This window comes from Antechinus flavipes, chromosome 2, assembly GCF_016432865.1.
Source record: "Antechinus flavipes isolate AdamAnt ecotype Samford, QLD, Australia chromosome 2, AdamAnt_v2, whole genome shotgun sequence".
In the NCBI taxonomy this organism is placed as follows: Eukaryota; Metazoa; Chordata; class Mammalia; order Dasyuromorphia; family Dasyuridae; genus Antechinus; species Antechinus flavipes.
The window spans coordinates 297,000,185-297,012,765 of NC_067399.1; the positions used below are offsets into that span (position 1 = coordinate 297,000,185).

A 12,581-nucleotide genomic window follows, 5' to 3' on the forward strand; every position below is an offset into this window, starting at 1 on the left:
AACTGTTTTCTACACAGTCCTAATCATTTCCTTCCTTCCTCAATTAATTTGAAGCTTGGCTTCCAATTTTTTTCTCCTCCCCAGCTCTTTCCCTAATACTTCAACATATTTATTCAATATACTCACTTCTCATGAGCTACTGTTTTACTCCACCTCAACCACAAATAGGATGATACTTTTAATCCTTCTTTCATTCACACATATGCTGCTTCCATTTTTGAAAATTTGGAAATTCCCTTATCTGATCACATAACCCACTGACTTTTTGCTCTCCCTATATCCCCTTTACCCTGTTCTTTATCCCCATTGTGACCTCCAATCTCTTTCCCAAGCCATTTCCCCTGCACTAATCATTCTTTCCTCTTCTCCCCATCTTGAACTTCAGAAGCAATTCAACTCTATACTGTTTTCCTCTCTTGAACTCCTAGCCCCTTATCATTTATGGGTTACTTCCAGCCAAGTTCCCAGCTAATCTTGGATCATTCCCACCAGTCTTCATCTTCATTCTTACATATGTGCCGCTAAACAAAAGTAAAGAAAATCATGCCATTTTTCTGATTGGATCCACTACAAACTTATAACTGGGCCCTCAATGTTGATAGACAGTCCTTCTGTTAGCAATACACTACTCCAGTTTCCACAATGGCTTTTCCAAACCTCTTAATTCCTCTTTAAATCTTCTATAGGCCTTCCTCTCCCCCATCTGAACTCTGCCTTATGTTTTATAGAAGAAAAAAATTGATTCCACCATGACTCTCATTTTCTCCCTTCTTCCTCCTTTCCTTCCTTTTAGGTTCTTTCTGCCATTCTTTCTTTCACCCTTGTCTTACATGATGAAGTGGTCTTACTCCTGGCCAAGACTGACCCCTCAACTTGTCCAAATGATTTCACTTATTTATTTCCTCTAAATCTAATTGCCCACTCTTTGTTTTGTCACTTTAGCCTCTCCCTGCCTCCTGGCTACAAACATTCCTTAAAAAACTTGACTTTTGACTTTGTGTTAAGGACTAGATTTTATTACTTCTATAAGAAATGGCTATACTGTATTTGGTCTTATTTTATGTTCTCTTGTGTCGTGAGGCTTCTTTCTTGCTATAATGAATATAATATTATTCTGAGATTTGGGATAACCTGTAAGTTTTCAAGGTTCCCACAGTGGTCTGACCCAGGGTCATCAAGCCAGTAAATATTAAGTGCCTTCTTTGTGTTAGGTTCTGAAGATACAAATAAGAAAAAGAAAGGCATTCCCTGTCCACAGGGAAACTCATGGAAAAAGACAACACTCAAAAAGGGAGATGAAAAGGGGGGAGAGTCAGAGAAAAAGGGGACTGGGATACATCTGTATGTCTCTTTCTAATCAAAGGAGAAAGGAGGTTACAGGTAGTGGGAAGATTTTGCTTATCCAAAGCTGAGTAAGCAGCAGAGTAAAGAGTTTTCAACTGATCAGCTTATCCTGGAAGAAGGAACATCTTATTTCATGAATTGAAACTAAATGGATATATAGAAAGTGAAGTGAATCAGAAAGACCAAATTCTGCTTTCTAAAAAGGAAAGTTTTAGAAGGAATTCAATCCTTCTACGGAAAGAAAGCTAAAGGGGCTGAAAAGGTATTAAGAATCTGAGTTGTCAGCATGATAATGAGATTAGAGCAGCTGGGGCAACTAGATGGTACAGTGGAAAGAGTACCAGCCCTGGAGTCAGGAGTACCTGAGTTTAAATTTGGTCTCAGACTCTTAATATGTATTAAATGTGTGACCCTGGGCAAGTCACTTAATTCCAATTGTCTCTCCAAAAAAAAGTAGAGACAGCTAGGTGATGCAGTGGATAGAGCACCAGCCCTGAAGTCGGGAAGACCTGAGTGCAAATCTGGTCTCAGACACTTAAACTTCCTAACTGTGGGACCCTGAACAAGTCACTTAACCCCAATTGCCTCAGGAAAAAAAAAATCGACTTACTCTGGGAGAAGCATCTACAATTCAAAACAGACACTATTGGTCACCTCTCGGAAAAATCCCCCAAATCCCTGAAAATACCAACTTTATATCTGAATATATAAAAAAACAAAGTATCACAAGAGTCAGGAGAGATATGAAAAGGTAAATATGAGTGAGCAATCATAAAGAATTAAACAAGAATAAATTGTTTTTACATTCCCCTATGGAGAGATGACATAAATAATCCCCTCAGAATCTTTTTATCTTCACGATTCACAGAGAAAATCTAACAGCATACAGATCATGGAAGATTTTTTAACTGTTTTATGTTTTGATGATTTTAAAAGAAGAATTGAAAGAGAAAGAATACACTGAGGGTGAATGAAGAGAAAAGGTGGGGAAAAATATCTCACATATTTTCTGTGGAGAAGTAAAAGACTTGAAACACTTGAACCTCATTCTTATCTGAACTAGTCAAAGGAAGGGAAAATATACATATAGAAACACAACTGGGAACAAAAATATATTTCATTTAGTAGGAAAATAAGAGGGAATGAGAAAAAGGAAATAGAGTATATAAAAGAAAGGATTCAGAGCAGAGGCTTATAATCAAAGAAAGGATTAGAATTTAGTGGTAAGGGTTTTGGGTAAGGGAAAGAGAAGAGAAATGGGAAAGCAGAAGCAGATTGCTTCAAACCTAGAGCCCTTGTGTGGAGCATATTCCTCACCCTCCTTGTCATTGATAGGAAATTAATCACCATTATGGGTCAGACATGATTCCACATGATTCATTATGTGCTGCCCACCTTGACAGAGAGGTGATGGACTCAGGGTGCAAATTGAAGAATTCTTTAGCATGGATAATGTGGGTATTTGTTTTGTTTTGACTACTCCTATTTGTATGTATAGTAAAAAAAAAAATATGTGTGTATATATATGTATACATACATACATGTATTTTAAAAATATAATCATATGGGACAGAAATAGAAGTGTTAAAATACATTACAAATCATCTGTATAGAAGGGGAAAATAGATGAGTTTAGGAAGCATATCACAAACTTGACATGAAGCCATGGAATAAGGATAATAGAGAATTTCAATCATCTAGATCTAATGAAGCTAGATCTCTCCATCCATCCCACCTCAAGCCACTGTTCTCTTCCTTTTGCCCGCTTCCTGCCAGTATCAAAATAGCTTTATCTTTTTTTTTTAAAATAGAGGAATAAGGAGACAATGATGTTTCATATCTATGGACAGGGAAATAGTTCAAGACCAAAGAAGGGATAAAGAGGATCACAGAAGATAAAATGCTCAATTTTGATATATTAAATTGAAATTTTACATAAACAAAAACAGTATAACTAAGATTAATTGATAACAACTAAGCTAACTGATAAAAAAAATTTTGTTTCTATGATAAAGGTTCCTTTTTTTCCAGAATATTCCAGAACTGATTCAAATTTACAAAATTTACAAAAATAAGAACCATTACCCAATTGATAAATGATAAAGAATATGAACAGGTATTTCTTAGGGAAAAAAATTTAAGATATCTTATAGGCATATAAAATAATGTTCCAAATCATTAATAATTGTAAAAATGCGAATTAAAGCAACTTTGAGGTTCCACTTCACACCTATCATTGGCAAAGTTGATAAAAAAGGGAAAATGACAAATATTGCAGGATTTTGGAAAAACAGGTGCCTTGATAGAGCTATAAATTAGTATAGAGCCATTCTGGGAACCAATTTGGAATTATGCCCCCAAAGTTGCTAAATTATGCAAATGCTATGACTCAATAATACCACTTCTAGGCCATTACAACAGAAAGATTGAAAAAAGTCCTATGTGTCCAGCTCCTATTGTGATGGCAAAGAATGGAAAATTTAAAGAAGTGTCCATTATTTGGGGATTTATTGAAAAAAATCGGTACATTGTACTGTAAGAAATAAAGTAATAGTGTCAGGGAAATCTGGGAAGATTGATTTAGACTGAAGTGAACAAAGGAAAGAAAATAATTCATACTAAAGCATGAACACTAAAAATGAACAGTTTTAAAATATTTAGTTCTGGTTAAAATATCAGTTTAATTCCAGAGGATTGATGATGAATACTGTAATATATCTCCTAATACTGATGTAATGGACAAATATGCAGAATAAGATATACATATTTTTGGAAATTGCCAATATGGCACTTAAATTTATTTGATGTATTTATCAGAATTTTATTTATCTTTTTTCCTGTCCATGGGAAGGGAGAAAAATAAATACTTGATAATTGACAAAATTTAATTAAAAATACACAATAGAGGAGAGAAGAATGTTCAGAAGGAAGCACAGATAAGAAGGACAATTTTATTATTTTCATGTTAAATTCAGCTTACACTTTAAAGAGCTATGTGTGATAGTAATTTGTTCTATATAGTATCTTTTTTCTATTCCTTCTGTATTATCAGTATGTCCATGTTTGTTCAATTAATAATTAAAAATGAAGCAGAAAAAAAAAGTAGGACATAAGAGAGCTCTCAACTCCCTTGCTAAGAATTAAAGTTACATGGACCATATAAATTACATTTTTGTATGCTGAAAAAACTGGTAGATGTGTTTGGAAAGCTGTAATATTTCTAAGGTCATGTAGAATGAGGAAGATACTCCTGGATTGGAAAAAGGCAAATGTCACAATTTAAGAAAGAAAAAAAAAAAAAGGAAAAAGAAAAATTGCGGAGTCTTACAACTGTAATCTCAACAGTTTGTTTTAAATTCCTCATAACATTCTAGAAATATGTAAAAATTAAAGGAAGGATTAGTGAATATCTAGAAAAGGAAGCAATGATTACAAAGAGCTTTTATGACTTCATTATGAATAGATCATGCTATTTTTCCTGTTAGACTAAGGAAACATAATAGATAGCCTAAATTTTAGTAAATCATTTGACCAAGAATCTTGTGCTTTTTTGGAAAAAATGAAAAAAAGGTTGATAGATGATAGTGTAGATAAGCAGATCAGCAACTGGCCAGTAGTAGTCATTAATGGTTTTATTCACTTAGAACAAAGTCTCCAGCAGAGAATCACAAGGAGCTTTTATGTTTGACATCTTTGACTTAAATGAAGAAATACGTGTCCTGCTTATCAACTTTGCATGTGACAGAAAGGAATAGATGATGCTATCTGATAGTCAGATTTCAGAAAAGTCTTAACAGGCTAAAGTGGGCCAAAAATTGATTGGACCAAATATGATGAGATAAAATTTAATGTTTTTTTGTTTTGATTTTAGTTCATATATTTTTAATTCACTTTCATTGAAATGTCTCTTATCTTTTACAGTTAAGTTTTATTGACAATGATAAAATTTAATGGTGATAAATGTCATCTTGTTTTGGAGTTTTAAAAAATCAGTTTCACACAGGCAAGATGAAGGTTTGAATAGATAATAGTTTGAAAAAGATCTAGAATTTTGGTTGAAAATGAATATGAATCAAGTTAGTTAACAAGCATTTATTGAAGTGCTTACAGTGTACAAAGCACTGTACTAAGTTCTGGGAATGCAAAGTAATGCAAAAACATGGTCCTTGCTTTCAAGGAATTTCTATTCTATAGAAAATAATATGTAATATGTACATACAATATATACCTAATATAGATGGAAGGTAACCTGAGTGGGTGGCAAGACACTAGCATCTGAAGGTATGAAGAAAGACCTCTTCCTAAAGATAGGATTTGGGATTTCACAATGGAGAGACAGAGTAAAATGAGAGTTTAACAACCCCAAAATCCCTTTCACAAAAAACAAAAGAAAAAAAAAGGCCAAAATGAATTCTGAGTGGGAAAGCCAAGGAAAATTTGTGAGTCATTTTTCCAGCTCAAAGCAGCTTAGGAAGATAGAGATATCTATGGACAATAGGATAGAGAGATCTTTGGACAACATCTAGCAACGCAGCAGAAGTGGCACCAGGCTGTGGGATAGCAGTAGCAAGGAGCAGCCTAATACTCAGGTACAATGAGGATACTGAACATCCAAACAAATGGAAATCCCAGGATGTCTTGTACTATACCTGGGAGCAAGAACAAGGACCATATGAAAGCTCTTTCACTAATTATCATTTTCTCAATTGCAGTTTTAGAGCAGAGAGAAGCAGTCCTGTTCACAAGGTAGCAAAGACCTAGGATAAGGAATAAGACACAGAGTAGGAGTGTAATGAACAGACATCTACCTGAGTAAATCATACTAAGTTGGAAGAACTGGAAACTTACAGGCTTCCAGAATGAGCTGTGAAAATAGAAGGACATAAAAAAATAAAACCTCAGGCTAGTCACTCCTTCCCCCCAGACTCAGAGGAAAACAGACCCAAACTCTAAGTCCCCAGTCAAGAAATAGGCAGGAAAAATGAGCAAACAACAAAAATAGAGCCTGAGCATTAAAAAGAAGCTAAGTTACCCAATGGATAAAGTGTGGCCCTGAAGTCAAGAAGACTCATCTTCTCAAGTTCAATTATGACCTGAGACACTTATTAACTCTGTGATCCTGGGCAAATCCCTTAATCCTGTTTGGGTCAATTCCTTATCTACAGAATAAGTAGAAGGAAATGACAAATCACTCTGATATCTTTGCCAAAAAAATCCCAAATGGGGTTAAAAAGAACTGGACACAATTTAAACAACTGAACAATAAAATAAAAAACTGTTGTGACAGGGAAGCTTGACACAAACTTAGCAGATAGTGACTTGAAACCATCTACAAGTAAAGCCACAAAGAAAAAAGCTTATTGGACACAAGACTAATGAAATTCTTATAACAACTAAAGAGGGATTTTTAAAAGAGCAATAATAACAATAACAGCAAAGATTTTTAAAATCAAATAAAAATAGTAGAGGAAAAATTAGAGAAATGAGAAGTATGCAAGAAAATTATGAAAAAAATTATAGCTTCGTAAAAGACATAAAAATACTAAAGAAAATAACTTCTTAAAAAGTATATTTTGCCAAGTGAAGTTAATGACTTCAGAAGACATCACGAAACAATTTTTAAAAATTCAAAAGTCTAAAAAAGTAGAATATGTGAAATCTGGAAAATGACTGACCTGGAAACTAGGTGGAGGAGAAATTATTAAGAATCAATGAACTACATAACAGTCACAAACAAAAAAGGTCCTCGGCATCATATTTCAAGAAATTACAAAGAAAAATTGGCCTGATAATTTAAAAGACCTTATCAATAACCTCCTGAAAGAGATCCCAAAATGAAAACTCTCAAAAATATTATGACCAAAATTCAGAGCTCCCATTTCAAAAAAAAAAAAAAAAAGCAGTGCAAACAGCTAAAGAGAAAGAAATAAAATATTGGAGAGCCACAATCAGGACCACACAAGATTTAGAAGTCATCATTATTATAAAGGAGTAGAGGGCTTGGAACATGATATTCTGGAAGGTAAAGGAACTAGGATCACAATCAAGAATAATCTATCCAGTAAAACTGAGCACAATTCTATTAGGGAAAATGAATATTTAATGAAATTGAACACTTAAAAGCATTTCTGATGAAAAAATTAGAACTGCTAAGAAAATTTGGCATGCAAACATAAGACTCAAGAAAATCTTAAAAGGTAAATATGAAAGAGAAATCATAAGGGAGTAAATAAGCTTAAATTGTTTATATTCCTATTATGGGAAGTTGATAGAGTAATCCCTAAGAACTTTATCATCACTAGGGCAAATAGAAACAGTCTAATTAGATGTCTTGGGTTTGAGTTTATTATGCTGGGATGATCTCCAAAGAAGAATAGAAGCATGAGAAAGAAAGATACACTACAAGAAGGAAAAAGGAAAGGAAAAATATAGAAAATTATCTCATTTAAATGAAGAGTTTATACAGTGTGGAAAGAAAAGGAAAGAGAGAGCAGGCAGTGCTTGAACATCACTCTCATTTGAACTGATTCAAGAAGGGAAGAATATAAATATACACACAGTTAAGAACAGAAATCCAACAGAAAAGTAGGGGGGAAAGAAGGTAAGCTGAAGGTAGAATTTGAGTTGATTATTGAATAGAAAAAAAGGAAGAAAAGATACATAATTTTAGACATTGAACTTGTTTTACTTGGTTTCAATGAGGATCAACTAAAATGAATTAATAGAAATTGAAGGAAAGCAGATTTTGCTTTATATAAGATAGTCTGATTGCTTCTGTCTGAAATTGGAACAAAATGAGACATTCATAGTCCATCTAATAGGAAAAAAAAGTTTGTGGTATAAGGGGGAAAAATATTCAGAGCAGAAAAAAAAAGATACTCATCAAGAATACAGTCTTGATAGCTAAGTGCAGCTCTTCTGTACTAAGGTTATATATGTTCCTGGCCTTTGGTCAGAAGCTTGTAGGGAGAGATAGAGTTGCTTGTGTTTTATTTTTGTGCTCAGATGACCAGATAGATATATCAGTGGCCCCAATTTTTCTCTCCTAAACCAACTAAAATCTCAAGGATAGTTTCACTACTTTCTAAGCAAAAACTGGCCTCTCTCTACGGAGCAGGGCCTTAAGTTGTCAGTACCACTACAGATTAATATAAAGAAAAATTTCCTAACAATTAGAGCTGTCAAAAAGTTGAAAAAGTTACCTCAAGTGCATTTTTTAATTACTCTAAGAAAGAGACTTTTAGTCCATTCCCTCTGACCCAAGATCCCTCTGTTAAATATATATCCCAAGGAAATCCAAGGTAGAAATAAAGAGCCTATATACATTAATATAATTATAGCAACATTTTATTTTGCAGTGACAAGGAACAGTTAATATGTAGCTATTCATTTTTGGAAATGGTTAAAAAATTCTGCAACATGAATGTAAGGAAATTATGAAAATGAAGAATATAGAGAATGATAGTTGATAGAATTAGTAGTTGACAGAACTAAGGGCTAAAGAGGTTGAATGACCATCCTGAATTCACACATACTACAAGGCAAGATTTGGAATTATGTTGTGTGACCAAAAATCTAATACTCTTCATAGCAGCACATCATTCCTAGACATTGTTTAGACTCCTAGAAGTATTTATCTTTTATGTATTTATATGTGCATATTATATATAGATATATCCATTGTAATTTATATTTTATACCTATAGATATATTTAATATTTATGAACATATATTAAATTGTTTTCTACATTATATTGCAAACTTTTAAAATAGGCATTGATTGATTTTTTGTGTGTGTCAGGGTCCACACAGTACCTGACACAGAGGAAGTATTAATAAATACTTGTTGATTGGTGGAATGGTTAATAAGAAGATTCTTGAAAAAAATCCAGTTCCAAAGAAATGAGTAGAGTAGGTATGGAATTTCAAAGATTAGGAGTGACATTTTTTGAGAGCAGAGGAAACTTTCTTGGTGGTCTTCCTCCTACCATATGTACCAGAGGTGTCCAACAGATAATCCCCAATACTTTTTACCAAACTAGGTTAAAATACATAATAAAATAAATAAAAACACAATAAAATATAGATAATGTTGATATGTGGTTTTTCTAAGTTAATATTCAGCCGAAGAAGGGTAGGTATTTCTCATTTCTATTTGAATTTGACACCTCTAATATAGATAATTACCTTTTTCATCTAAGTATAAGCATGGTCCTAACCATTTCATGTTGTATTTTTTATTGTATTTTGTTGGAATATAGTGAAATAACTTTTTTTTTTCAGACTGAAAGAGCATATTCCTTTTGCGGAACTATAGAATACATGGCGCCTGATATTGTCAGGGGAGGAGATGCAGGACATGATAAGGTATTCTTTATTTTTACTTTCCTTTCATTTTTCTTTATATACAGATTTAATTATAAAAGTTTTAGCTACTTAAATTATCTCTCTGACAGTCATTTCATCTTGTTTATTTACCTATATTGACATTCTTATCTTTGATACCTTTCTTTACTCAGTATGCCAGAAGACTAGGTAGTGCAATAGATAAGAGTGCCTGTCCAAAAGTCAAGAATATCTGAGTTCTAATCAGCCTCAAATATATACTAGATATGTGACTGTGGGCAAATCACTGAACCTCTATACCTCAGTTTCCTCATCTGTAAAATGAGTATTACAGTAGTAACAACAATTCCAGGATAATTGTGAAGATAAAGTGAGTTTAATAATTATAACTATATATTATATTCAATTGTTGTAATATATATTGTTATATGTTATGTGATTATTCTATATTCTATATTACATACATAATGTAATCATAAATAAAATCCTTAGCATAGTCTGGCACTTGGCTATTGTTATTATCCTCATTATTAACATTATTTAGTGCTTTGTTGGATGAGTTTGCCATGTATATCAGCTTGTTCATCTTTTATTGATCATGGTTTTGTAATAGAATGATATTAGGCATTTAGTATTCTAAATTACCTCTGAGAACCACTATATTGTCTGGGTATGTTGGAGCTTGCTCATACTGAGTTGAGAGAGCTGATTGTTAAAATTTCAATATGCACATTTATACCTTAGAAATAGGCAAATGCTATAAATCAGGGATGGATTTATTTCTTTATTGTCTACATTTAGAAATTATGAAGAAAAATTTAATGGAGGAGTTTAACTTTAAACATGTCTTGTACATACTTTTTTCACAGAGCTAATAGTTAAATTATCTATATTCCTTGCCTGTATTGTCCCAATGTTATGTCATTATGATTTTGCTATCTTTTAAATCATCTTTTATTGATTATAATCTGAAAAGTAGTACATAGAAATTATTATTTTGTATTTACAAGAGCTTTTTAGGCCTGTATTATAAATTTTTGTGAGATCCCTGTGTACATAAAAAAAAATGTTCTTTATCTGATCATTCTCTTTAGTTCTCTCCAGAGATCTTATAATTTCAGATTGTGAATTTTGTTAAGGTTTAGGCTTATTGCTTAATTAATTTTTTTTTCATTTAAAAAAAATTTTTTTAAAGATTTTATATAAAGGCACTTTTTAAGATTCATTTTTTAAAAACTTTTGAATTCTGAATTCTCACTCCTTCTCTCCCTGAGATGGCAAGTAATTTGATTCAGGTTATATACATGTACAGTCATGCAAAATGAACTATTTGTGAAAAAAATACCAAAAAAATTCCCAAGAAAAATAAAGTTTAAAAAAAAGGTTGCCTTACTCTGCATTCAGATTCTATCAGTTCTTTTTCTTTGGGTTTAAAGACATTATTCATTATAAGTCCCTTGGAATTATCTTGAATCGTTGTATTGTTGAAAAGAGCTAAGTCATTCACAGTTGATCATTGTACAGTATTGCTGTTTCTGTGTACACTATTCTGGTTCTGCTCATTTTACTTTGCAACAGTTTATGTAAATCTTTCTAGGCTTTTCTAAAAGCATACTGTTCATTATTTCTTATAGCACAACAACATTTCTTCACCATATGCTACAGTCTGTTCAATCATTCCCCAGTTGATGGGTATCCCTCACCACAAAAGAAACTGCTATAATTTTCTATATTTGTTCTTTTTCCTTTTTTAAACATTTCTATGGGATACATAATTATAGTATTGCTTGATCAAAAATATGCATAGTTTTATAAATATATAATTCCAAAATTGTTTTTTAGAATGGGTGAATTTCAAGTTCACAACTCCACAGCAGAGCATTAGTGTCCCAATTTTCTCACATTTCTTCCAACGATTATCATTTTCCTTTTCTGTCATATTAGCCAATCTGATAAGTATGAGATGGACTTCAGAGTTATTTTAATTTGCATTTATCTAATGAATAATGATTTAAAGCATTTTTTCATATGACTATAGATATCTTTAATCTCTTCATCTGAGAACTGCCTCTTTCTATCCTTTGACCATTTATCAATTGGAGAATGACTTGTAGTATTATAATTTTGATTCTGTTCTCTCCGTATTCGAGAAATGAAGATTTTTATCAGGGAAAATTGGTGTAGATTTTTTTTTTCAGTTTTTGGACACTAATGCATGGTTGTTAGAGTTGTAAAATGATTCAGCCTTTCTGGAAAATAATTTGGAACTTTGCCCAAAGGACTATCAAACTGTACAAAGCCTTTGATCCAGCAGTATTACTACTGAGTCTGTTTCCCAAAGAGATCATAAAGGAGGGAAAGGGACGAATATGTGCAAAACTGTTTGGAGCAGCTCTTTTTATAATGACAAGGAACTGGAAATTGAATGGATGCCCATCAATTGGAGAATGGATTTATTAGCCATATACATGGATGTAATGTGGGATATTATTATTCTGTAAGAAACGATGAGCAGGCTGATTTCAGAAAAGCCTGGAAAGACCTACATGAATTGATGCTGCAATGAAGTGAGCAGAACCAAGAGAACATTATACATAGTAATAGCAAGATTATGTAATGATCAGCTGTGATGGACTTGGCTCTTCTTAGCAATTATTATTAGGGACAGTTCCAATAGACTTGGGATTGAAAATGCCCTCTGCATCCAGAAAGAGAACTATTGAGACTTATTGTGGATCAAAGCATTAGTATTTTTACCTTTTTCATTTGCTTTTTATTTCTTATGTTGTTTTTCCCTTTTAGTCTGATTTTTCTTGCACAACATGACAAATATGGAAATATGTTTAAAAAGATTGTGTGTGTGTGTATGCGTGTGTGTGTGTGTGTGTGTG

The 12,581-nt window shown here is 32.7% G+C and overlaps 1 protein-coding gene across 1 annotated transcript in view; it reads left to right on the plus strand.

The window, feature by feature from the left end:
- RPS6KA5 (ribosomal protein S6 kinase A5) overlaps positions 1-12,581 on the plus strand; it is a 204,657-nt gene that overhangs the window by 116,248 nt on the left and 75,828 nt on the right. Inside the window, exon 6 of the mRNA XM_051977407.1 lies at positions 9,628-9,711. Within this exon, the coding sequence (XP_051833367.1) occupies positions 9,628-9,711 (84 nt within the window). The remainder of the gene's footprint in view (positions 1-9,627; positions 9,712-12,581) is intronic.